The following is a 26,978-nucleotide window of genomic DNA, read 5'->3' on the forward strand; positions in this document are numbered from 1 at the left end:
AAACATGCACAGAATGTCCTTGAAAGCCTAGGGATAAAAGGAAGAGATGAAAAATTAAGCCAGAACTAAGGTCTTTGGAAAGATTTTGAGGCTTAGAGTTGTTTCTGGGCACATTAGTTTAACCTTCAAATGAACCAATAATTTCTTTCCTTCTCTTCAAAGTAACACTTTTAAGTCCCCAGATTTGACTTTGAAGCCGAGATCAATGGTGGTAACATTCTTATAACACCAACTCCCACTGGAGGTGAAATTGGGAAGGGGTGGGACTTGTGGTTTATTCAGAGATTCCAAACATCACACCAGGCAAGTGATTTTTGCATCAACTCTGCTTCCCTAACTAGGACAGAGAATTTTAATCTTGCAGAAGGGGTTAGAGCTTTAACTGCTCCTCTGACCCAGCACCTGTCAAAGCCAACTAATGCATGGTCTGGCTCACAGCTGCTTCTGTCCCACGGTCTGGGTACAGGATGCTTGTAACACTCCACAGATGAGAAGTAAAAAGAAAATGTCTGTTGTCAGTTGGTGTAAATTTGGCACGCAGGAATCTGTGCTTCTATTGGACAAATATGAAAAAATCAATATATTTAAAAACATTAAAAGTCACTAATCTTATTTCATAGCTAGCCAAAAAGGGGATGGAGAAGCTGGGAACTGAGCTATGCCTTGAATACCTGAGTTATAGGTGGTTGATTTATCACTGATTTGTAACTGCCTTTAGTATTACCTAGCAGCATGGCAGAAGACAAGATTTAAAGATCAAAAGAGCTTTTAATATCTTAAGTTAAATGTGCATTTATTATATATGCATTCATACACCAGAAAGTGTTTATTTTCAAAGCCCTGTCTGGACACTAAGTAGCTAATGATTCCCCAAGCAAAACCAAAGCAACAACTATTTTTATTACATCTATTATTTGTTTGTGCTCATAAAAGGCTACTTTGTGGCATCAACTTATTTAGCTAAGCACGTAAGGGAGAAATGAGTGTGAATAAAGGAGAAGGAAGCACGGGATATGAAATGTCCAGTTAATGGAAATAGTGGGATGAAAAAGAGTAGATGAAGATAAAGTATGACAAAGCCACAGAACAACGAGAGGGCTGGGCAAAAGTGAGTTGATTACCAGATAGAAATACATCTTGGAGGAAAAAAAGGCTGGTTACCAGTGGTCTTTTCAGTCTAGCAGAGAGAAGTATAACAAGGACCAGTAGGAGAAAAAGTCAAGTAATTAAAAGCCTAATTGTTACCAAAGAGAGTTAGCTTTTGCGTTACAAAGCCAAATCTCACTTTTTTTTTTTTCCAAATGCTGGCAAGGATTTAGAGAACATCATATGGAGTGACCTTAGAGCAAGTGGACAACCTGCCCAGGTGGCAGAGGGCAGATATTCCTTCATTATAGAATGGCTTGGGTTGGAACGGACCTTAAGGATTATCTAGTTCCAACTCCCTTGTCATGGGCAGGTTGTTCAAAGCCCTGCCCAACCTGGCCTTAAACACGGCCAAGGATGGGGCAGCCACAGCTTCCCTGGGCACCCTGTGCCAGGGCCTTAGCACCCTCACAGGGAAGAACTTCTTCCTAATACCTAATCTGAATTTGCCTCTTTCAGTTTAAAGCCATTCCCCCTTGTCCTATCACTGTTAGCAGGCAGGCCTGTGGTTCATTGGTACCAGTTCAGGACACCTTCCTCACCCACATCAAGCCACCATCTACCAGTGTGTGGGGAAGCACTGACCAACCCACAAACTGGAGTAACCCCCCCTCAGCTCCATAGACAACCGCATCCCCCAGATAGTCACCAGCCCATGGAACATTATGAGTTCGGCACGAACAGGGTGACGGTGACACCGACACAGCCCGCAGCCACTTCAGCCGGGCCCACTGCTCTGAGGAGAGAACCCCGCAGCGTGTGCGCAGCCAGCCCTCAGCCCAGGAGCCCAGCCTGCCCGCCGCCCGCACCTCCGCTTGCTCCCCGCACTGCCTTTAAATAACGACTGAGCTGCGGTTCCGCCTCTCCCCCCCTCCCCCCCATCGCCGCTTCCCTCCCGGGGCTGGGCGCGGGTTGTTGCTGCGGAGCCTGTCCTGCACCAGGCGGTGGAGTCAGAGCTGAGCGCCCCGGCGGCTCCGCAAGCTGCAGCGGCCGTGTCCGCATCGCACCGCACAGCACCGCATTCCTCTTCCTCCTGCCGGCCCGGCCCGGCTTGGCTCGGTTCGGTTCCGCTCCGTATCTCGCCCGGCCGCCCCGTGCGCCGCTCCCGCCCTCTATGGATGGGAAGGCAGCACCCAACGGCGTGGCCACCATCGAGGACAGGATCTTGCGGATCACGGGCTACTATGGATATTACCCGGGCTATTCCAGCCAGAAAAGTAAGGCACCCTCCCGCTTCTCCCGGCCCTTAGTGTTATATGTGTGTGTGTGACGATGGTGGCAGCAGCCCCCTGAAGGTGCTCGTGGTCCCCCCAGATGCCTTCCCCACTCCGCGGTGTGGAGGGTCAGAGGTTGCTCCCTGCCCAGCTCCCAGATGAGAAGCAGGGCGAGCTGTTGGCTCTGCTGCCGGCGGGGGGCCGATGCGGCCGCGCCGGAGGGCAGTTGTAACGGGGAACCATGGCGTTACACCGCCAAACTTCGGCTCCATCCTGCAGCCAGCGGTCGGGAGGGGTGCGGGGACCTTTGGGTGTCCTCTGGGGTTTATTTGTTATTTCCAGGTCTTCCTGCCCACCACTGGGGCAGAAGTGGATTTGCTCACCGGGTGCTACCCGCTGCACCGGGAAAGTTTCGGTCGCGGTGGGTCCACCCAGGGGGGAGCTTCAGCGTGAAGCTCCTGGGCTGTGGAGCTTCCTCGCTTAATTAATCTTCATCGTCCTAATTAGATTTTTCCAGAAAAGTGGGGAGTTACTGAGGGGGTTTCCTACGTGCCATTTTAATATGAGACCCCTGTGGTTTAGGGGTTTGGTGTTGGTTTGATTGGGTTTTTCGGTTAGTTGTTTGTTTTTCTCCTTTAGCAGCTGCAGTTAAAGCAGTTGGTCCTTACAGAAATTCACTATTTTTGCTTTTGAAGTTTTTAATTAGGAGCAGTGGTGTTTGCTAAAATTGTGGCTGTCCCAGTGCTCTGTAGAGCTATTAAATGGGGAAAGTTAGGCTAATAAAAGAAATAATTCATTTTTTGCCATTGAGAAAATTGATGCATTAAGATTTTATTATCTAATAGTTGCTTTGCAGTTTCAGAAGCTATGAAATGTAACAGCTTACTAAAAGGAAGGGGAATGGAGGCAATGGGGCAAACCCTCCACACCTTAGTAAGATGAACACTAAGGAGCAGACTTTCTTCTGTGTATTTAAACTCCCCTTGGAATCAGAGGAGGTGAACTGCTTTCCAGAACAGGCAGTGCGGTACTCTCCAACTCTAATACAACAATAACCCAAAACCAAAACTAAAAAACTGTTAATGTCAGTCAAATGTGTCTGGGGGCTTTTTATGCTAGAGGAAAGTTGTGCATTGAAACCACTTAAAAGAAAAAAACAATAAAGAATTCCTTTGTGTAATGGTGAAAAAAGCAAATGGTCAAGCCCACTGATTTTATTCAGCTGTTACTCATAGCAGCCTAACAGTATGGCAGGTGTTGTGGTCATTTGATGAGGTCACTTGATTTGGCTGGAATTGGGAAGAAACTCATAACAATCTGGAGGAATGGCTGCATGACAGTCCATGGACTGTTTAGGGCTGAGCCAGGTGGACCCTCTGTCCCAAATTCTGCAGTGGCTGCAGATGATCTCTACAGTGTGATTTACCAGAGAAGGATGAGGATACTGCATTAATACTTTGCAGCAAGTTCTCTTCAGTGGCAGAATGCAATTTTTCTGTCTTCAGCAACACTCCCACTCTCTATCAACATGTAGACCTGAATTTAGTGTTGCAACACAAGTACGTGCTCAGCACGGGTGCATCAGAGAGGCAGAAGAGCACTGCCTGCACAAAGAAAAGTTTTCCTAGTCCAGGACCAGCTTCTGCAGATGCTACAAACTGCATCTGCTTAAAATCAGATAAAGCACTCCAGGAGAGGACAAAGCTTTAAAAAGTGCTGACTCTTAGGATTTTATTGCAAACCTCCTACCCCTTTGTACTTTTGACAACTGAGGGAAAACAAAAAGTAGATTATGTTTTGCTCTCCAAAGGAAGTAAGCAAAATTTTTGATCATCATGCTTAAAGAGAAAAACTGCAAGTGTGTAGCCCAGATGTATCCCAATATGTAAATGCCCTTGGGTAAATGAAAAGCATGTGCCCCTTCTAAGCTCTGAACACTTTTTAAAGCAGTCTCATGAGTTTTGGAACCATCATGATAACTTTCGGCATGCTTGCATTTGGCGAATGCCTTATCCCTGTGGCTGTGTTTTGGCTTTATGAAGTGCTTTAATGTGTTGTGAAGATGTTCTCCCTCTACCTGTGGAAAAATAGGCATCCTCCAGGCATCTTGAATGTACAGCCTCTTGGCACTGAGGCAGGGAGAATCACTCTTGGAGATCCTGGCTTGGATTTCTGTCTCCATTCCTGTGTCTATGCTGGAGTATTGCCTTCAAGTAGTGTTGCTTTGAAATGCTGTTGACTGTCAGTTCTCTTAGCTAATTCTAGAGTACAGCTACAGCGCTGTCAAAATGTAAACACTCAAGGTAGGAGTCTTGTACAGCTAATTATTAGTGTACTTAGTATCTCAGTTTATTTTGGCAAGGGTATGATTTTTTCACAGGTGTCACAGTACAGTTTTAGTGCAACTGAACAATGCTGGTCAGTGCCTTTTGCTGGAGAGCAGCATGCTGGTGGCATGTAGTGTGCTCAAAATGTCAAGTAGGTTGTGTCCCTGCTGTCCCCAGAGGCAGAGGAGCTGTTGCCTTTTCATGTGCAATCATCTTCTTACGCAGTCACCTTGTTCATGCTTTGGTTTGAAGGGTACCTGGGAAAGAGGGCTGCCAAGGATGAGCTGTTGTCCCCAGAATGGTCTTGTGCTGTCTGCTTCTTGGGTACCACTTGGGTGTAATCAGGGAGCACCAGAGGGGGTGTTATTTGGATGATGATAGCCTGCTGATGGTCACTGCCTTTCTTGAGGCTTCTTTTTGTCCACAGCCTGTGGTGCCAAGCTAGGGATAGGAAGGATTCTCTTCTTGAGGAAAGGTAAAGGCAAGTGGTGGTGGCTGCTGTTCTGCTCACTTTTTGGAGGACCCAAGGCTCTGTGAATTGTGCTGGTGACTTACATCCCTCTCCTGGTGGATAGGCATGTATTCCATGGTTTAACAGGAGATCATGTCTAGGTGTCTGTGTGTGAAGGCTAAGGACTGGTCATAAATGGTCTTGGAATCTTATGTTGGAGGACTGTGTTGTTCAAGAGCTGTTATTACAAAGAACTACAGTATTTTCTAGTGACTTTTGCTTCATATTCTGTATTTGTGTGCACTAACCTACTTCAGATGAGAGTGTGCATATGATGAATCTTTTGTTAATTTTAAATCAGCTACTTTTATGATTTTATTTATCCTTAAAAAAAGGTGCTAGAGAAGGAAAACACCCCCCCCCCCCCCCCCCCCCCCACCCGAGTAAATAGAAACATGTATTTTAGTCTGATACTTACTTTCATGTGTGTTGCAAAAAAACCCCACATCCTGCACAGTAAGTCCCAGGAACTGGAGCAAGGTGTCATGAGTTTCCCCACCACCACCACCTGGTGCTGAGATGGAAAGAGTTCTTTCTGTTCCTATTCACCTTTGGATGCAAGGCTTGATCCCCCAATTCCTGCATTTAAAATGTGCAGATTATTTATGAGGCCTCTGGCTTCTGGGGGAAGGAAGAGGGGCTATGTTTCTCTTCCAGGGTGTTTCTTCAGAGTTACTCCATAATTTCCCAGGGCATGGTGTGAAGAGGATCAGATGCTCCAGCCTTTGACCTGGGGTTGCAGATGTTGCTCACATGTTAGGGACCACTTGGCTTCATATCTTAATGTGTGCATTCTGATTTGATCTGGTCAAGCTTTTCCGTCGATATAAACAGTGGGAACCCTTTTTCCTCTTCTGATATTTGCCATAACTTTTCCTTCTCTGACTTTTTGCTGGTAGTGCAATCATGTTTAATGTCTCCAATCTGAAGAGTATGTATGGTGCGGTTTTTGTTGTTTGGTTGGTTGTTTTTTTCTTTCTTTTTTCATTCTTTCCAACTGCCACTCCATCTGCCTTTCATCTCAGTACTGCAAGCTATTTTACTTTCACACTACAAAGTTCCTCTCCTTCAAGTCTGTCCTAACACCTTTTCTGTCTTCCACCGAATTAAAATTGCTGCAGCCAAAGTTTATCATCTCTAATCTTCACCAGCTTCACTAAGTCCACGTCAAAGTCAAGAAGTATCTGCCTGTGTAATAACTTTTTGATGGGGGTCTTTCCACCGTCCACAATCTTATGTCTTGCCCTGGCTCTCAGCACTGCAGATCTGCATTTCTGTAATGCTGTTTTCTCACATCTGTGTGAGCACAGCATAAGTACTGAAAATGCAGTGGCTGCACTTGTGCTCCTAGCTCATCACATGGCACATCACCACCTCTTTTTTATCATGCTTGGAGAGCTTCTTTTAATGTGCATTCATGTTTGGAGGGTTTGATTCCCACCACAGCAGGTCATGAATGCCAGTCTCCAGCAGGCTCTAGCAAGGCTTTTAAACCAGTTCCTTTGTACATTCTCCCATGCTGCTTGAAGCTCCCTGCTCCTCTTTCAGACCTGCCTTGAAACCCTGTAGTTCCAGAAGGTCCTACAAGCAGAGGGTAGTGTTTCATATCTGCAGAAGCAGGACTGTTGACTGTGATACTGAGCATGTTGTGTTGATACTGACTGGCCACCCTTTTTTGCAGCTACATGGTCAGATGTGTCTGCCAGGGAGCTGGAAAGCCCTTATAGCTGTGTGTATCCTTAGCAGTACTTGGCATCTGTGAAGAAATACTGAACTTGTCTTTAATGGTATCACAGTCACTGCAGAGAATAATCTTTATGTTTTTGTACTTCCCTAGAAGAACTCAAGCAAGGTTTCATGGCTTCATTTGGAAAGTTGAGCCTTAAGTCAGCAGTCTGAACTTAAGCATCTGCTTAAGTCTGAACTTGTACTAAGCCACTGGGCTTTGACAATGCATTTAAAGTTAAGTCCATGCTTAATTGCTTTGCTTAATAAGACTGGGATTAAGTTATGCTGAGCCAGCATCAGTGGTTTGGCAATTTGGCTGTCTTGCTGTCTGAGCAGAGTAAAGGGCTGTGGAGGGGAAGTCTAACTCTGACACACTGGAGGCATTTTCTTCTCGTTATTACAGCAGCTGTGCTAGCAGCTCTGCTGCAGTACGAATCACATGGCAAGCCCAGATCATCTTTGTGCTTACTGGACACCATGCCCTCCTGGTGGCTTGTCAGTTCCAGAAAGAGGAGCAAAGTCTTGGTCTGTTTCCTGGAGGCACCCAGCTGCTTCTCCAGCAGTTTGCAGCGGCCGCAGTTTCTCCATGCAGAACATACACAATAGGAGAGACTGAGAGAGGAGCAGTTGAGAAAAGGTGCTTTGAAATCTTTGATGGATGAGGCTGGTTTTGGGGAGCTGTGTTTGAGGGGGTCTAGGAGGGAGGCGGTGGTATCTGAATTGACTTGTGTATGAGTTGAAGTCTTGGGGATGCTTTGGCTTTTACCAGTTGTGGCAGCTCTCCCTGTGCCACCTGATAGTGTTTGTGTTGCAAGGATTCCAGATGCAGGTCTAGGCAGGCTGGAATAAGCTTTATTTCAAAGCCCTTCCGTTCTCTGCTGTACAGGGATTTTCCATAGCAGAGTTAGTCCCAGCTCTTCTTTTGGGGGGGGGGGGGGGGGGGGGGTGCTGCAGTGGGGGCTGGATCACAAACTGTAGATTTAGCAATCTTTTTCCCCACCAGCTCTGGGGGCATAAGGGGATGTCATAGTATAGGATGCTATAGGATGCTATAGGATGCTTCTCCTCGAGGCTTGTCATTCTGTTCAGGCAAAACCACCCCAAAGCTATGGCTGCGTTATCAGCACTGGTAACAGTAACTTATGAAGTAATTTCTTTCAGGAAAACAGATTTTAAAAATACTCCTTTGCCCACTAATTTTAGCAAGACTAGGTATGTATTCTTCAGTGGGGTAGGGTCAGGCTTTATGTAGATTTCTGTTTGTGCTGGAAGGAACAACATGGGAATGGTGCACTTGTAGTTGAAGAGTGGGACCTCCCCTTCACATGGGAATCCAGAGTATTTTGGAAGATGAGGGGTCTCAGTAGCTGGCAGGAGAGGAAACGGGTTTGGTCCTCAGCCTTTTTTCAGAGACTGATTTGGTCTTTTTGGGTTACATCTTTAGGGAGCTGAGCTGTGAAATCATGGTACCGGAGTATGCCCAGGTCCAATTCTGAACAACTGTGGGCCAGAGGGATGAATTTAAATTGGGAAGGATACCATGGTGACCAGGGTATTGAGGATCATATCCTTCCAAGAGAGGACTGATAGACCTTAGCTTAACTTGCGCGGCCTAGCCAAGATGGGAACGTGGCTGCTGCCCCAAATACATCTTGGGAGAATGAATAGGGAAATGTAGGAAAGAGTTGTTTAAACTGAAACAGCATGTTGGCACACAGACAAATGGGTATGAACAGGCCATGAATAAATTAAGGCTGGAAATTAGCGGAAGGCTGAAATTAATGGCCAAAAAATCTCTCCCAATCTTACATATTTAAATAAGAATTATTTCCCAAGTTTTAAAGATCTCTAATAAAGAAGTTTGCCAAGACTTTGAGAAAAATTACTCCTATTTGGCAGGGAAAATTGAGACAGTAAGCTGGGGGGGGAGGAATGTTAATTTGCCAGAGATTGCACAGAACAAGCCATAATGTTTGATACAACAGTCTCTTCCTTTGCTGATGACTGAATAGCAGGTTTTGTGCTGAATCTGGCCTGGTGTTTAAGGTTGGTGGATGTGCTTCCAATAACTTGGTAACTTCGTGTGTTTTCTGCCAGCTTTTCAGTTCCTCTGCCTTCCCGTGCTCATTTGCTTCAGCCTTACTCACAGAAGGGCTTCCTTTTTCCTAAAAGAGTTGCTGCTGCGTATAACTTATCAAGAAATGATCTGGCTATGAGCTCCTGGTACTCTTCTGGTTAGCACAGAAGAGAGAGCCTTCATTTTGACTGTTGTTTCAGTGCTCTTTCCCTTGTCTTGTCTTCCCCATCCGGTCGGGTAGGCAGCTGCATATCTGGTCTTGGTTAAATGTGGTAAAATAATATTCCAAAGTGGCAGATGGTTCTGGCAAACTTTCATCCTTCCAATGCTTGCATTCTTGTCTTTTATTAGTGGTTTTTAAAGTTTGCTATTATTTCTTCTGCACATTTGGAAATTGACTGGCTTTTGCTCAGCTGCCTGCATGGGAATTCACCTGTGAAAGTGAATTTGCAGCTTGCTGTTTGCTGAACAACTGGTGGCAGGAATTTTTCCACACAGACCTTCTGTTGGATGATCACAATGATGAATAATGAAAATACCTGCAAAAAAAGTCAGTGTCTCTTTGTGGCAAAGTGAGAATGGGGACATGGAGAAGGGGAAGTGAAGTGCTTAACTGATTGGTTAAATTATTCACCAAGTGGACCAGCTCTACTTAGTGAGACTGAAAATCATTCTTTCTTGCAGTAAGGTGAAGTGGGACTCCCTGGTGGCCTATATTTTGGGCTGGCCCTTGGCAGAATGGCAGATTTCATTGCATAAAGCTAGAATCTGTAACGTTATGCCTAGCTAATACCCAGGGTATGGCTCAGTGATGTGAGAGCATCCCAGGCACTTTGAGTGGCAACAGTGAATTTATTCAAAAGCTTGAGGCATGTGTTCAAGTCACAGGCTTTTGCTGTATTTGCTACATAAAGATCTTTCTGTTATTACTTTTAAAACATACTGATTCTTCCTAGACTTCCTTTGCAAGTATTATTGATAAAATGACTTGCTCTTTCCTGCATTTGGTTGGGCTGGATAAGGCATAGCAGAGAAAAGGAGTGAGAAAGGTCTCTTCTTTTGTAGAAGCAAGGAAGCAGAAGCTGATCTGCTCCTGTTCTGGTTACCTTAAGAGCCTAAGGCCTTAAGGTCTCTTAAACCTGAGCAGGATTCAGGTCTAGGGTGGTACATGTTTCCTGCTGTTTCTGGCAATTTTAAAGCTTGTCCTGGTCTCAAAGCTAAGTCTATTTTGTCTGATGTAAGAAGAGCTCCCATAACTGTTTTGATTCTCATTTAAGTTTCAGTTGCATTTTTTAGGGGGAGGAAGAGAGAGGCAAGCACCAGCAGTTCATGAATCAGTATGACCCCACCAAAATTATTCCACCAAATCCACTACTAGACCGGTCATAGATGTGGTAGTGATCTCTCCATCCAGCCTGAGAAAGAAATTGTAACTTCAGCCAACCTGGCAACATTTCCAGTTTTATTCTTTCCTGGTTTAGGCATATTGTGCTTGCATTATGACTGGGAAGTGGCTGTTTAGGGCACTAAAGCAGTAGTTCTTGAGTAATTGCTTGCTGAAACAATATACAGCCATCTGTCTTCCTGCAGAGGCTTAGTCTTCTGGGGAATGTTTTTGGTGAGGGCTAACACATACCTTTATTATTAATGGGGTAGTTGGAGATGCTGTGCACTTCACTAAAAATAACTTCCTACTGGAAATGGGTTTTTCATATGATTCATAGAAACACACCTATGCACATCCATTCCAGCTAATGTGCATCACATACCTGAATGTGTAAGGACAATACTGACATCACATGCTGCTGTGCCTGTGTAAGGTAAGTGTGGAACAGGGCTGGAGCACATGTTCACTACTCTGAGACAGAAAAGTGATTGCATTAGTTTGCACAGTGTTACGTATTTTCAGCATCTTGAAGTAAGATGGCGTAGTTGTTGTAGTGCAGTTGATAGTGCAGTTATTATGACCCTTACATGCCTAAATCCTGGGAGTTTCACAGAATCACAGAATCCCAAGGGTTGGAAGGGACCTCGAAAGGTCATCTAGTCCAACCCCCCTGCAAGAGCAGGGTAACCTAGAGTACATCACACAGGAACTTGTCCAGGTGGGCCTTGAATATCTCCAATGTAGGAGGCTCCACAACCCCCCTGGGCAACCTGTTCCAGTGCTCTGTCACTCTCACGGTAAAGAAGTTCTTCCTAATGTTAACATAGGTTTTAGTTCTTTCCTACACAAAGCTTGCCATGTGGAGTTTGCAGCCCTGAGATTGTGTGGGTGCAGATTGGGGTTTTTCTCCGCAATGACAGAAATAACCTGTTGTGTGATATACTACAGGGGTTAGAATTTGTATCAGCTTGTGTGCAAGTGGGATGCTTTGCGGTGCTCCACTAGAGGAAATTTTTCAGTGCTGACAATGTGACGATAGGCAGGTAAACTCATTGAGGGGGTGAGTTGATGGGATGTTTTGTACCACGTTTGGAATTCTAGCTGAGGAAGATTGGTCCTACATGTGGGAAAGCACTTACTCAATTCTCAGTACTCAGTGAGGCTGTTAACACAAAGAGCAGGTGGAAAATGACTGAACTGAGCATTTTTTTATGTTACTCTTTCCCATTCACATCTGACGAAGTTTTCTAATTATCTGTCAGTTCTTGCTTCTTTCCAGGGTAGCATGGAATGGGAAAAAAAAAAGAGGAATTAGGTAAGAAGAAAATTTTAAACATTTTTAGAACATTTCTTCTGAGGGGAAAAAAAAAAAGAATCGGACTGGTGAAGCATCTGGAATGTCACTGAAATGACACTTTTCACATGCATTGAAAGAAGAACCTTGGAGGAAGGAACAAAAGGCATTTTTCAGCTCAAACTTAGTTGAGCTGTTGGTGTGCTGAGCCATATGTGCCCTGTCAGGATGATACATCCAGTACAAGGCCTGCCTTCTGTCACCCTTCTTGGGTGGACCCTTTGGCAGTGGGCATGGATTTATCTGTGCTTGTGTGCCACAAAGCTTGATGCTTGCAGGGTGTATTGGACTGACTTCAGTTTGTAGTCAAGTGCACAACTGTTGTCTGACCTAGTGTCTTCATGAAGGCGTGGGTGCAGGAATGTGCCTTCTAAAGGCCATCTGTGCTCCAGTGCAGACCTCGCTGGTTCTTTGGAGGGTTGACTTAAAAGGCTGAGGTTGTACTTCACCTGCCGACGCGCTGAGGCAGGCAAAAGCAGTGAAGCTGCTTAGCTGTGTTTTCCAGTGCATCTTGTTTGTTTACATGCATTCAGTGTTGGAAAGGAGATTAATTAGATCAAATTAGGGCAACTCTATTTCTAGCTAGGGTCTGTGCACATCTGCTTTGAAGTGTATTCAGAGCAACTGTTTTGAGCATCCTTGTGAAGACAGGTATACTTGGCTCTGAGCTTAGAAAAGTCAGAAGAAAAGATGTGTCTATGTGGGCAGACTCTAGAGAACTTGCTTAAACTTAGGTATTTGCAGTGTGCATGGATGCAGCAGTATCTTTTTTGAGAGTAAAAGTTTCTAAGGCAGACACCTGGAAATATTACTCTAATAAGCATCTACATGTGATTTAGCCACACTGAAATTTTGTGTGAGAAACTTTTAGAGGTATTTTGAAAATGTGTCCCTTAATTATCATTGGTGTAAAACATCTATACAGTGTAATGAAGTTTCATCGCAGTTTGTGGACATAAGGCATTCCTTACAGCCTGTAGCTTTAAGGAGGCAAACAAAATGGAAGGTACAGCTCAGATTTGCCCTGTGTACGGGAATGGAGTGTAGAAGAAATCTGTCACAATTGCTGTGTGCATGCTGTTAACAGATGTGGGTTTTAGTCTCTTATTTTAGCTGGAATCTCAAATTTGTCATACAAATAATAGTAAGGAACAGACAGACCTCAGTTGTTTGGGTTCAGATTTGCTGTAGTTCTGAAGCTGCTCTTGGATGTGGGATGTTTACAGCTGAGGATGTTTGTGAAGCAGTCCTAGTGATGTTTTACCTGGCTAAAGATCACTGCAGAGCAGAAGAATCCTCAGGTGGTTTAATGATGCAGCACTTCACATCCTCCCTTTTGGTAATGGATGGCGTGTGGCAGTGTAAAGCAAGTCCTCTCATTTTGTTAATGTTGCCCAACTTTTTCAGTTTCTCTACCTGGGACTGTGGGCAGGTATTGTCTGAATTGCCAAATATCCCCCATGCACATAAAGAGAAGATTCACAGGTCTTTATTTGAGGGTTGTAGTCACATTCAGGTATTCAAAAGCAAGTCTCTCTGAAAGCCTGCTGCAATAACAGCACAGTTTGAACTGAGTATGTACATACTGGGTCTTCTGCTGTATTTACGCTTTCCTTGTTATTTCAGTGGCTTGAACTGTTGTCCTTGGTCCTGACTTTCCCTTTTCATCCTACCAACTTCCCTGCACTCCATGTGTCTGTGGCATCAGAGTAGGCTGGTTGAAGGGAAGATCTGAAAGGAAATACATTTGGTGCTTTTGATGTGTGGAGACTTTTAATAGGCTATGAACAAAAACTGTGTCTGTGTATTCCCCAACTGAAGAATACGTGATTGCTGTTCCCAGCTTCCCTCTGAGAGCAGGCGTTGGTATCATTTATACTCCACAGTTTATGATATTTTTGTAGCAGACTGTTAAGGTCTGGAAGTGAGTAAAAGGGACAATTTAAAAAGAAAAGACTAGCCCTTTTCATTGCGGTAGGTCTGTGAGTGAGCAGGTTCCTGCTCTTTGGAATTGTCACTGGGTCTCTCTTTTATTGCAGAATCATTTTTTAAAGTCAATGTTATTTTGCCTAATGTAAGCACTTGCTCCTTGTCAAACACATCCTTGTATGCCCTGTTAGAACTTTGCACCTTGTTCCTGGGTGTGCAGATTACAAAATGTCTTGTAACTAATCTGTTGAGGTTTTTTTTCCTTTTAACTTCGTTTCTTACAGAAAGAAGTCTCATGTGAACATCATCCCTCTGTCCCTACTCACTCACCCTGTTTAGTTGGGTTTTTTTAAGACACTGAAGAATCTGACCAGTAGCCACAATTATGTAGGGAAGTGACTGTCCATTTTGCTGTTGTAGAATTGCTTGTCTTTTGCTGCTGGTTCTTTGGATACAGCTTTTCAGTTGATGAATGAGGGTAACTCCCATGAAGTCTTGGAGTCAAGTTCCCCCATTCTTCCTCCCCAATACATGTGGAGACAGAGGAGGAGGAGGAAGAAAACAGAGCATTGACTAGTTCATTGTGAATAAGCATCCTGTGAAGATAACACATCTTTTATTTTATAATTCCTTCCAGCATATGGATGAGATGCTAGCCTGGGTGGAGAAGTGATGCCTTCATACTGTTGATCTACTTCTATAGGCTATACCAGGGTACCAGGAGTCTCACAGGGTACACCTCCCTTTGTCTGGGGCTTTGGGATGAGGTGTGAAAAAGATAATTTTTTTTCATAGGACAATTTTAGGTTTTTGTCTGAAATTCAATGAAAAAAGATTAATTTCCAGAACCACAGCTATAGGTATAGGTCTGTAGAGCATTGCAGACAATGGTTGTGAACCCTTTGCAGTTTTAAAAAATTGAGAGAATGTAGTTGTTTTATTAAGGCTACATAAAATGTTATAAAATATTCATGATGATAATTTCCTCTTATTTGAAATAATAAATCCAAGGTTAATTTTGTGCTTGCAAAAAACTGGTGGCTGACTGCTGGCCCTCTGTTTCTGTGCTGGTGTAATGCAGAGATAATACTTAATATTTTATCTAGTTTGCAAAGATGTTATTAGGCTCACAAATATGCCATGGTACCCAGAGAAAACAAAAAGTAAGTTTCCCTTGCTCTTGCAGGTTAGTGAGATAGAAGCTTCTGCCATCATTTCAAACATCTTGGCTCCTTAAGAGCCTAGGGAAGGAAAACATTGCTGCACAAGAGTATCATATATACAGCATAAAAGTTTGCCTGTTAGCAAATTTAATACTCAGTGTAACTCTTAGCTTTAAAAAAGACAATAAGGAAATGCCACCAATTTTGTTTATTTTAAAGGCCAAGTTCCTAGAAATTATTTTTGTCACCTGTGCCATCCGCTGCATTGCCAGTGACAATACTTCTGACCTGTGTTGAAAATTAGAATATAACATTGTGATGACCGCACTGAACAATGGACAGTGCCCCAGGGGACTGTCCTATAAACAGGATTTAAGACAACCTTCCTATGATTGCATTTTATTATTCTGCTGTATGTGGTTTTGTTATTTTTTTTTCCCAAAGAAATGAATGCTGGTTTTTAATACCGCCATGTAGTGACAACACGAAGCCTTTTTAGTTACTGCTGCTGTACAAAGTATTGTAAAGTCTGACATCCCTTTGAAGAACTGTTCTTAGCCACTGCTGCTATTTTTGAGTTGTTCTCTGCCTGAATATTTTTTTTGTATTTTGTCCTTGTATGCCCTGAATTTTGAAACACTTTTAGATGAGCTCACAACAAATCAATTGAGCTCTTTCCTCCTTCTGTTTCCCCCCCCGCACGCTCTTATTAACTTTTAGTGGACTTTGCCTGTGAAAATCTAGTTGAAAGATAGTGTGTTTTTCTCCCTTGAACTCAAAACATGGTCTTCAGAGAAATATCTGCCAGAAGCACTGACCTACAAAACCTATTAGACTCTCCCCACCGGTGCGAAATTTATGTAATGCTGCCAGACTGGAGGACTCTGCTCTGCTTCAGAGGTGAAATACAAAGTTCAGTCTTGCTTTCATAAGCATAAGTGCAAATAAGTGGCTGATAATGAATTAATGTATACAAACCTACGGAAGGTGGTTTGTGAAGTTCTCTCCTCTTTTTACCTTCTCAGTTTGCACAGAGACTGTTAGGGGCAGAGACTGAGCAGTTTTAACACCCAAGTGCCACAGCCAGGTTCTCTGGGCAGGCTTTTGACCTCTGGGAGTATGAGATGGAAAAGCAGGTTGAAAGTGCTAATAAAAGAACTCTGAGAATAGAGATGCTGAAATCTGTCAGTGAAACAAATGTTTCACTTACACAAATCCCATTTCTGTGCAATTTAAACATAAACTGCATAACAAGGGCAATTGGGAGCTACATGCATGGAGTTGGGTCAAATGCTGTGCTGTTTCACTGTGCTGCTTGCTGTCCTTTCAGTGCCACAAAGGGCTGGATTGGAGCTGCCTAGTGATCCTGTGCTGATGGGAACTGGGAATTGACTCTTTTAGCTGGACAGAAAATTCGAGTTGCCTTTCTGTGCTTTGTAGAGGCTGCAGAGAAGCCTAGAGAGCTTGAGAAAAAGTAGGCTCAAGGCACTTTGCAGTCACTTCAGCTTTCTCCATTTTCCTGTTTCAAGATCAGATTCTGGAGTGGACTTTGTGTTGGAGTCCTAGAGGTTCTGTGATTGATGGGTTTGCTTCGTAGGCAGAGCCAAAGGATTTAGCTCTTCATGTACATTTAATCTTTGGGTAGAGGTGGATTTTCTCAGTTCATGCTGAGCCGTGTGGATGTCAGGTAACTCCCAGTTAAAACCATGGTGGCATAGCAACTCTGAGCTGTGCTAGCCCTAATAAACCCTGTGTGCATGGTGGGCTCTGAATGGGGACAGAACTTACTGACAGAAAGAAGAGGCTGAAAAGCAGGTGTGTCAGCATTTACATTTCTTGACTGAATTTTGAAAATGCGTCCCTGCTACTAGCCAGGAGGAAAAAAGTTGTACGTTAACTGTGATCATGTATAATTTGGCAGTTGTAGTGTGACAGAGGAGTGTCTAGAACAGGGAGAATCATTTGCGTGGCATATACAAGAAAACTATTTCTTCCTTCCAATTCTGAGCAGAGTAGTAATTTAATGTAAGGACAGTCAGGATGATAAGGGTTCTTATAAAGACAGAAATAGAAATAGGTGATAGGACCACTTCACTAGCTGACATTATAGATTTTAAGAATTATTTGGTGATATTTTGATGGTTATAGATATAAGTAGCAACTTATTTACACTCTGTATGTTCTTCATCAGTGTGCCCATAATGTGCAGTGCGGCTCAGAATCAGAAGCTTAGCTCTTTGCCCTTGGAAGGATCTTCCAGGGGTGGAGATGCAGAGGCATCTATGTCTGCCCAATCAGAGCATAAAAGTGCAAGAAGCAAGGGAAGTAAAATATTGTGTGCAAAGTGGATCAGATGGGAAGGGCAGCCAGCCCATACATTTGAACTTGCACTTGCCAGGCATTGACTTGTGATACGAGCAGAGAAGAAAGTTTTGAGTTTCCCTCTGGATTTGGACCACGGTGATAGTTCACTCAAACGTTGCCCTGTTGGATGAGTGAAATTAAAGCATAACACTGGCTGTAATCTTCACTACATAAGGTTATGAAGTGGCTAATATTGTATCCAGTTGCTTTTTAGTTCTTGGTCTTAGTGAACAAGGAGCTGCTCAGAGCTGGATTAATTTAGCACAAATCTAGACCAAGGCTGACCTTTGCCTGTCTGGATTGATGAAAGATGCCTTAATCCTTCTGTTACAGCACCTATTCTTACAGCTGTGTATGTGCCCATTTGGTTTTTGGGGAAAAAGTTTCTAATTCCCTTTGACTTTTTCAAAAGTCATAATTTTTAGCTTTTTGAAGAGATCTGAAAGCAGCATATCTCTTCAGTGCTATCCTCCAGAGAGTTGTGGGCATTTCTGCAGTGGGCTGGCAGTGTGTTCTAGACACTTGGATGAAACTCCACATCATGAACTATCAGGAGTAGGTGACAATATATTGTACCTGCTCGTTCTCTTACCTTCCATAATTGCCTCTGATTATTCCATTACAGAAGAATATTTAAAAGTAATTGTAGAGACTGGATGCAAGTGTAAAACCACAAAGGTAGTCCTAAAAATTTGAAAACTCATGGACAGTCATCCAAACTGTGAGTCAGTCTGCTGTGGTCATCTTTCTCAAATGGGATGTTACCCAGCCTGAGTAACGATTTGTTCCTCAAATGATGTTACATGGCTAAGAATGGTAGAACCTGACATGGTCTTTGACAATTTTTGTCGTTGATCCAGAGTCAGGGAAGTTTTGTTGGACTACAGAGTTTAAGATTTGGCCACTTATAAAAGAAATTTGTTGGTGATCTCAGCGGATTGAGCAGTGATCATCTAATAGGATTGCAGAACTGGCAGACATATGGATAAATAGCTGGTGTCTTTATGTGCAGGGTCACATACATAACTCTTAATGCATACAGTGCGATCCCAGGCATAGCTACAGGTTGGGCAGAGAAGAGATTTAGAGCAATCCTGCAAAGAAGGATTTGGGGGTGTTGGCAGATGAGAGAATGAACATGAGCTGGCTTCAGTGCGCGCTCACAGCCCAGAAAGCCAACGGTGTCCTGGGCTGCATCAAAACAAGCATGACCAGCAGGTCAAAGGAGGTGATCTTGCCCCTCTACTCTGCTCTCATGAGACCTCACTTGGAGTATTGTGTGCAGTTCTGGTGTCATCAACATAAAAAGGACATGGAACTATTGGAACAAGTCCAGAGGACAGTCCCAGGGATGATCAGGGGACTGAAGACAGGCTGAGATAGTTGGGGTTGTTCAGTCTGGAGAAGAGAAGGCTGCATAGAGACCTCATAGCAGCCTTCCAGTATCTCAAGGGGGCCTATAAGGATGCAATAGAGACGGACTCTTCATCAGGGACTGTGGTGATAGGACAAGGGGGAATGAGTTTAAACAGGGGAAGTTCAGGTTAGATATAAGGAACAAGTTCTTTAATGCTGAGGGTGGTGAGGCACTGGAGCAGGCTGCACAGAGAAGTGGTTAATGTTCCATCCCTGGCCATGTTCAAGGCCAGGTTGGACAGAGCCTTGGGCAACATGGTTTAGTGTGAGGTGTCCCTGCCCATGGCAGGGGGGTTGGAACCTGATGATCTTGAGGTCCTCTCCAACCCTAACTGTTCTATGTCTAATCCGTTTTTTAACATTGGTGGTGTGGATTGCCTGCCCTTCCAGGCAGTCTGTTTCAGTGCTCCATTTGCTATTGTTTCCTCATGGCTAAATCTTTTTGGTGTAGTTCAGACCAAGTATTTGTCTTGGTTACCTTGTGACTGGTCTCTTCTGCAGCAGTATCCTTTAGATGTTGGGGTCTTTTTGTCTTGCTTCCTTCATCTTTTCTAAACAAACCACATTCTTACACTCTTTCTGTGTAGTCGTACTTTCTAGAAAATTTTCCTATCTTCTTTTTCTTCTGGAGTCTATCAAGCAAGCTTGTAACTTCCTTAAAATTTGATTCCTTAAGTTGGACATAGGTGTTCAGCTGAGGTGCTACTAGTGCAGCCTTGCAGAGAATTACTTCACATCCGTAGTGTAGTGTGGGTTAACCTTCTCACTTCTTCGTCTTTTTTGTCCACAGTATAAAAAGTGATGTAGCTTCAGCGTGGGGGTTTCCTCTAAAGTCCTGTCCTCTTCTAGAAAACTGCAGCTATTCCTTGAAATGTGTCTTTACAGCTGATTCTCCTCTTAGGTGGGAATAACCTTTCAGTTTTGCAAATAATTCTTCCAGGTGATTTCTCCATGTTGTTAAAATAATTTCAGTTCTTCCTGCAAAGTACTTCCAGCCTTCCTGTACCATATAATTTTAGACATAATGCTCAAGTTCCCTATTACAAAAATAACAAATGGTAAAAGGACCCTCACTGAGCATCCTGCTGTTTGACAGTGAGCCACTGATACCAGGCCTGGGTTTGGCTCTCGAATACTTTTCTACCCAGTGAAATCATTTCCCTGACTTGTGATGCTGGGTGGTACCATCAGCCATACTGGTGTCAAGATCTGTACTGTCTCCTGTCCTTTGCTATTCACAAACCTGTTATTCTGTCAAAAGAAACGATATTAGTCTGATGGGATTTAGTCTTAACTAACCTCTAACTGTCATTTTCCTTGTTTTCTGATGTGTAGCCTGTTTGATAATTTGGTCTGGTGTTTTTGTGGGAATGGAGGACATAGGCTGCCTGTTATTTCCAGCTGCTCATATTTCTTTTTTTATTCAAGTTTGTGCTTTTCCACTCTTCAGAATTGCTTTTACCCATCAAAAGTCCCTGTGACATTTTTAAACTAAGTTCCCATTACTGAGACCAGGGCTGTTTTCCTGGATATACCAGACCAAATTGTTGCTGTCAAATGCATTCCTCTAGATACAGAAGTTCCAGGCAGACCTTAGTTCAATGCCACCTCATTACTCTTCAGAATTTACTGTTCTGCAGGACAGTGGCTGTTAAGGCAAGTTGAAGATACAGTATTTCATTACTCTGTTAACTTAAAATGGATATGTTAAGATGAAATTCTAATTTTCCCCTATATTTATGATACGATTAAGGCCACAGTTGGGCAGATGAGGCAAAATTTTGGCAAAGTTATCAGTGACTTTGAAGTGAGCTTTGTAACTTATTTTCTGATTTTTCTCTTTAGTATTTTGCCAGCATTTTGCAAGTGAAGACATCTTGGTATATTGTTCACAGATGGTGACATTGTTAGATGTGGTATAGGACATGAAAAAATTCAGGTACCATTTGGAATTAGATCTAAGTGCTTTGCAGACATCACCCTGATCTTTGCACAGGTTGAAAAATTCACCTACACAACAAATTATAGGAGGCAAAATGAATAGTGAAACAGAAACTGTTTAAATACCAGGAAAAAAAATGTATTTAATGATCCTGATAAACTGATATGTAGTAGATGTGTTTAGGAGTTTATCCAGTCCAGGGTATCTAGAATCACAGAATTGTTTGGGTTGAAAGGGACCTTCAAAGATCATAGAATCATAGAATAATTAGGATTGGAAAGGACCTTAAGATCATCTAGTTCCAATCCCCCTGCCACGGGCACGGACTCCTCACATTAAACCATATCACCTAAGGCTTTGTCCAACCTGGCCTTGAACACCCCCAGGGATGGAGCATTTACAACCTCTCTGGGCAACCCATTCCAGTGCCTCACCACCCGTACAGGAAAGAATTTCTTCCTTATCTCCAGTCTAAACCCCTGCTGTTTAAGTTTGAACTCATTACCCCTTGTCCTGTCACTACAGTCCCTAATGAATAGTCCCTCCCCAGCATCCCTGTAGGCTCCCTTCAGATACTGGAAGGCTGCTATGAGGTCTCCACGCAGCCTTCTCTTCTCCAGGCTGAACAGCCCCAACTTTCTCAGCCTGTCTTCATATGGGAGGTGCTCCAGTCCCCTGATCATCCTCGTGGCCCTCCTCTGGACTTGTTCCAACAGTTCCATGTCCTTTTTATGTTGAGGACACCAGAACTGCACACAATACTCCAAGTGAGGTCTGATGAGAGCAGAGTAGAGGGGCAGGATCACCTCCTTCGACCTGCTGGTCATGCTTCTTTTGTTGCAGCCCAGAATGCAGTTGGCCTTCTGGGCTGTGAGCACACACTGAAGCTGGCTCATGTTCATTTTCTCATTGACTAATACCCCCAAGTCCTTCTCTGCAGGGCTGTACTGAATTTCCTTTTTGTCCAACCTGTAGCTGTGCCTGGGATTGCTCCGACCCAGGTGTAGGACCTTGCATTTGGCATGGTTAAACTTCATGAGGTTGGCATCACCCCACGTCACAAGTCCTTGACAGGTCCATCTGGATGGCACTCCTTCCCTCCAGCGTATCAACAGAACCACACAGCTTGGTGTCATCGGCAAACTTGCTGAGGGCACACTCAATCCCATTGTCCATGTTAGCGACAAAGATGTTAAACAAGACCGGTTCCAACACCAGTCCCTGAGGGACACCACTTGTTACTAGTCTCCAGCTGGACATTGAGCCATTGACCACAACTCTTTGCGTGTGGCCATCCAGCCAGTTCTTTATCCACCGAGTGGTCCACCTATCAAATTGATGTCTCTCCAATTTAGAGACAAGGATATCACGTGGGACTGTGTCAAACGCTTTGCACAAGTCCAGGTAGATGACATCAACTGCTCCACCCCTGTCCATCAGTTCCATAGCTCCATCATAGAAGGCCACCAATTTGGTCAGGCAGGATTTCCCCCTAGTGAAGCCATGCTGGCTGTCACCAAACACCTTGTTGTTTTTCATGTGCCTTATTCAACCTCCCTGCCTTAGGCAGAGACATCTTCCACTAGGCCAGGTTGCTCTGAGCCCCGTCCAACCTGGCCTTGAACACTGCCAGGGATGGGGCAGCCACAGCTTCTCTGGGCAACCTGTGCCAGGGCCTCAGCACCCTTATGGTAGCCTACTGCCTTTTGACCTGTGGCCTTGGGTATTCAAGAATATCTGTTAAAACAGCAGCTGGATACAGCAGCCAAATATTTCCCACTCTATCACAGAGTGGAAAAAAACGCTGTTTGATTGGACCAAGAGTTGCAGCTGTAACCATGAGAGGTCTGAAGGGTAAAGGGGCTGGAATTCAAAACTGACATCTAGCCCATGGCTGAAAAATCTGAATAATTTGTTAGCGGGCTGTAAAAAACAGCTTCTGAAGAGGGAGCAGTGAGTATGGTAAGGTTAGAACAGGCTGCTGGCAGATCTATCATGGTGTATGTTAGTTCCCACCTTGGGCAGGCGAATCTTCTTTCCAGCCCTACATCGCTGGAAATGGTATCTGGGAGGAAGTGTCTCCCTATAGCTGCCCACAGGAAAAGTCCCAACAAGCTACATTCTTCATCACTTGTTGCATAGCATGCCCTGGCTGAATAGGTCATGACCATATTGGTTGCTGAAAATGATTTTTTGGATCATAAAATATCAGTGTGTCTCTTGTTAGTGTGAGACTAATATTTTAAAAATTTTTATTTTTTATTTTCTCCCTAGTGTTTTGTATGTCTCCTGTGAAGTGTTGTACTTTTGGTGGCCTAACGTTGGTTTAAGCGTCAAAATCCTGGTACAACTCATCTGTCTTAAAACTACTGTTCCTGTATCTTTGAAGACTGTAGCAGTGGTCTGGTGCATGTGATAGTTTTTGATCAAACTGTCAGCTATTGTTTAGTAAACACCCCCCACCACCAAGAAATCTGAGGTATTGTTTAAAGCCAAGAGCTTGAAGTAGTTGTGGAGCTCTTGGAACTGGCATTTGAGAAATACTTCTGAATAACTGCTCTCTTAATCTAGTGTAGCAGATAAGAAACTCTTTGTGCTTTAACTAGAAGTCCATTTAGCAAGAGGTCCTCTTTTGGCACAGCCAGTAAGAGATGCTGTAGGAAACAAAATGGGACATGTACATTTCTGTCATTCCCTCCCAATGTCACTTCAAGAACTAAAACTTGAAACTTTTTTGCTTTTGGCCTCTGTAACAACCTCTGGCAATGAGTGCCCCAGTCTCATTTTGCACTGTATGGAGACACTGCCATGAGTCAGCTGTTCGCTGTTTATCTTCTCCAGAACCATCAAGTTTTTCTGTTAGCTTGAGCTGCGAACCTTGGGTGCAGCATGTCAGTGGTGAACCCACTGTGGCTTTTCCATTTCCTGGAGCTGGTGGCATTCACAGTGTCATGGGGAAATTGAAAAGCAGCTAATGATAAGAAAAATCTTGCTGTTATATGATTTAGAGGGAGGCACTGGTTTGCTAGCAGAGTTATTTGTGAGTTGATTATTCAGCTGTAATTAGGGTTCTATGGCTGGAGTCCTGACTTAGGCAAAACTATTGAAATTAATGGAATGTTGCCTTTGAGTCAGGGCCTTGGTCTCTTTTTTTTCCCATTGTTGTGTTTTGTCTCATTTGAAACTGCTTGCAAATGGATTGTACTTACCGGTGCATAAAATGAGTTAATTTTAATCTTGGCATGTACTTCTTTGCAGGTACTTATCTATCAGCACTATGCCTGTAGCTGTTTCTTTTGCATTCTTCAGTGATAAATTCTGCAGATCCTGTCTTGTAAACTAGAAAGAATCAAGCTGGGAGAGCAGCTTGCTTGGGATATGTTCAGGTTTGGCTGCTGCTTTGTTGAGTATGTTTGAGTTTTTTGTAAAAATGCAAACAGGTGACCAGTAATCTTAAATATTACATACTGTTTCAAAGTGACAGCAACACTATTAATTTAATGATAACAGGAGGACAGGGCTGACGTATGAAATTGGAGAAGTTTGTACCTTTGTTATTTTCTTTTATCTGGAAAAAACCAAGAAACCCTACTCAGTTAGTTTTTCTGGAGCAGCAATATGTTCTTATCTTAAACATGCCATGTAAAATTAATAATTAATCACAAGGATTAAAAATAGAAATAAGTATAGGGTAGTAATCTTGTGTCTAGATGAATCCTCTTTCCATTAAAAATATTGTGGCATTACACCAGTGTATACCTTGTGTGAGATCAAAATTAGATCACTAAATATTTAGGTGCTCTGTCTGTGTTTGACAATTCTCATGTCTTGATGCTTCTCAGGAGACTGCTGAAGTCTATTTATAGCACAGATTCTGAGCATCTGACACACAAGCTCCTGTGGACAGTCGGGGTGGTTTTTAAATGCAGAATACACTGAGTTTGCTCAAGTTGAAAATGTTTTTTTTAATACTTCCTTGTTAAGCTGTCACCTTCCCCTCCAAGGTGTGAAATGTGGCCATTTGTCAATTTGAGTTCAGTCTGAATAAACTGTTTAGGAATAACTCCTTTACAGCATAGAAATTCATTTCAGGTTTTCACTGATGTAACCAGGATCAGAGCGCCCAGTCCTTGGAGACCACAGAAACACAGATCGGTTTGAGTGCTTTGTGGTAACTTGGAATTTAAATTGCCTTTGAACAACAGTCCTCTCTCTGTACTGCCTGACTTTTTGTAGTTGTTTTGCTTAAAAAGGAGCATAATAAAAATCAAATTGGTGTAAATGTTTGCTGGGGGGGGGGGGGGGGGAAAGGGGAGGTGTTGAGTGAGTCAAACATACCACAAGTTAGAATAGCACTTGTGATTTTTGAGTACTTACAGATAAACCTCCTGGGGTGGCTAGTGAGGGGAAATGGGAAGTATTCTGCACTCTCCCAATTCTGTGGATGGCTGTTAATGATTTGACTCCTCATTAATCTGCCATACACTTGAAGAAAACATGAGTAATTAGTGCTTCATTTTCTCCTAAATGGGGTTTCCCTTCTCATCCATCCAGATCCAGTACACCCAGATCTACTGTGTCTGGTTGGAAAGCATGTGTGGGAAGGGGTTTTGATAACACCTGAAATGAACAAGTAGTGGAGCCTTCAAGATATCATTGATCCTCTGAGATCTTTTTGAGAACAGCTGTACTTTTGAACCACTTCTCAAGGAATTCTCTTCCCTAGCATTTTGTGTCCAGAGGCCTCCTTCAGGTGTGTGCTTTGTGTTGTAAAATGAAAATAGTGTGAAAAGTGAAAAATGTGTGAAAAAATGAAAGAAGAATTTTAAAATACCTTTGGTGTAAACCGCTTAACTTTACCACTTCTGGTGCTCACTTGCTGCAGGGCTGTGCTACTGGGTTCTATTTGCAGAAATGCAAGCTGATAAAGACCTCCAAAGTTGCTGGGTTTCACCCAGCAGTATCATAGGCAAACATATTTATATAATAATTCTTTTGGAGGCAGTCTGTTTGCTGTGAATCATGAGCTTTGACTGTCTGCTACCACCAGTGGTATCCTTAGATTTTAGTGACGTTTGAACCAGGGAGCTGCTTATTTGGTCAGATTCCCAGTTTGCCTGGCAGCTGGATCAGCTGGTTCTGTGTATGTGTTCTTAAAGGCTTGTGACTGGTAGGTTTTTTTAAGGCCAGAAGGGACAGTTAAGGTTGCCTAATCTGATCTCCTTAATTTTTGTATTACATTATACACAAACATGCATTATAATATAGTATGTCATTTAATGTATAAACAATTATGTATATGTAATGTAATTTTAGTGCTTATGTGTTAAAATCATAGTGTATCAGTCAGTTATTTTTTCTTTAAGCTATGAGCAATCCTTGGAGAGTCAGGAGTGTCTCTGGTGGTATCTGGACTCAGGGTCTGGGAACATGAAAATTTATGCCTCAATCTTGCTATGAACTTAGATGCTGTGCCTAGCTGCTGGCTTCCTGTGTTTTGGACGTGAATTGGTCAGTTTCTGCTCAGGGGAAAGTCATTTCAAGAACAAAGTGAATATTTATAGGTATCAATCAATGAAAAAGGGAATACAATTATTTTTAGTCATGTGAGCAAATGCAAACTGTTTTGTAGTGTGCAAGCTTATTCTAGCATGAGGAGGGTTTCTGAACTTTTTCTCTGGCTGTTCTGTCTTTGAGCAGTATAAATCCAAGCTTGTAGAAGTATTTAATCATATATTTTTGCCTATTTTGCTTACTGCATTACACATCCATCCAAGATGTCCTGGGTTCAGCAGTAGCAGTCATTTTTCTCCTTCTTAGTAGCTGGTGCAGCACTGTGGTTTTGACTTTTGGCCTGAGAACAGTGCTGATAACATTGATGTTTTTAGTTGCTGCTCAGTAATGTTTAGACTGATCAAGGACTTTGTGAGCCTCATGCTTTGCCAGGGAGGAGGGGAAGCCAGGAGGGAGAAGAGACAGGACACTTGACCCAGGCTAGCCAAAGAGGTATTCCATACCCCAGCATGTCATGCCCAGGATGTAACTGAGAGTTACCCAGAAGGGCAGTTCACTGCTGGGTGGGGCGAGGTATTGGTTGGTGCTCAGTTGGGCAGGGTGGGGTGAGTTATCGGTCAGCGGGTGGTGAGATGCTTTATTTTATTCCCTTGTTATTTCCTTTATCATTATTATTATTATTGGTAGCAGCAGTAGTGATTTGTGTTATACCTTAGTTACTGGACTGTTCTTATCTCAACCTGCAGGAGTAGCATTCTTTCAATTCTCCTTCCCATCCCTCTGGGAATGGGGGGAAAAAAAGGGGGGAGTGGGAGAGAGACCGCGTGATTTATGGCTGACAGAGTTTAAACCACGACACAAGATAAGAATAATGTAGGTATCCAACTGTTTGTGTGTAGTAGAAAT

At 43.3% G+C, this 26,978-nt stretch overlaps 1 protein-coding gene across 3 annotated transcripts in view; it reads left to right on the forward strand.

Annotated features, from left to right (window-relative positions):
• The first annotated feature begins 2,260 nt into the window (after positions 1 to 2,260).
• SLC35F4 (solute carrier family 35 member F4) overlaps positions 2,261 to 26,978 on the forward strand; it is a 129,553-nt gene continuing 104,835 nt past the window's right edge. For all 3 annotated transcript variants that reach the window (XM_013129868.2, XM_005152354.2, XM_031051869.2), the window contains exon 1: positions 2,261 to 2,363. In XM_013129868.2, coding sequence (XP_012985322.2) covers positions 2,261 to 2,363 — 103 coding nt within the window. The remainder of the gene's footprint in view (positions 2,364 to 26,978) is intronic.

This window comes from Melopsittacus undulatus, chromosome 4 (genome assembly GCF_012275295.1).
Source record: "Melopsittacus undulatus isolate bMelUnd1 chromosome 4, bMelUnd1.mat.Z, whole genome shotgun sequence".
NCBI classification, from domain to species: Eukaryota; Metazoa; Chordata; class Aves; order Psittaciformes; family Psittaculidae; genus Melopsittacus; species Melopsittacus undulatus.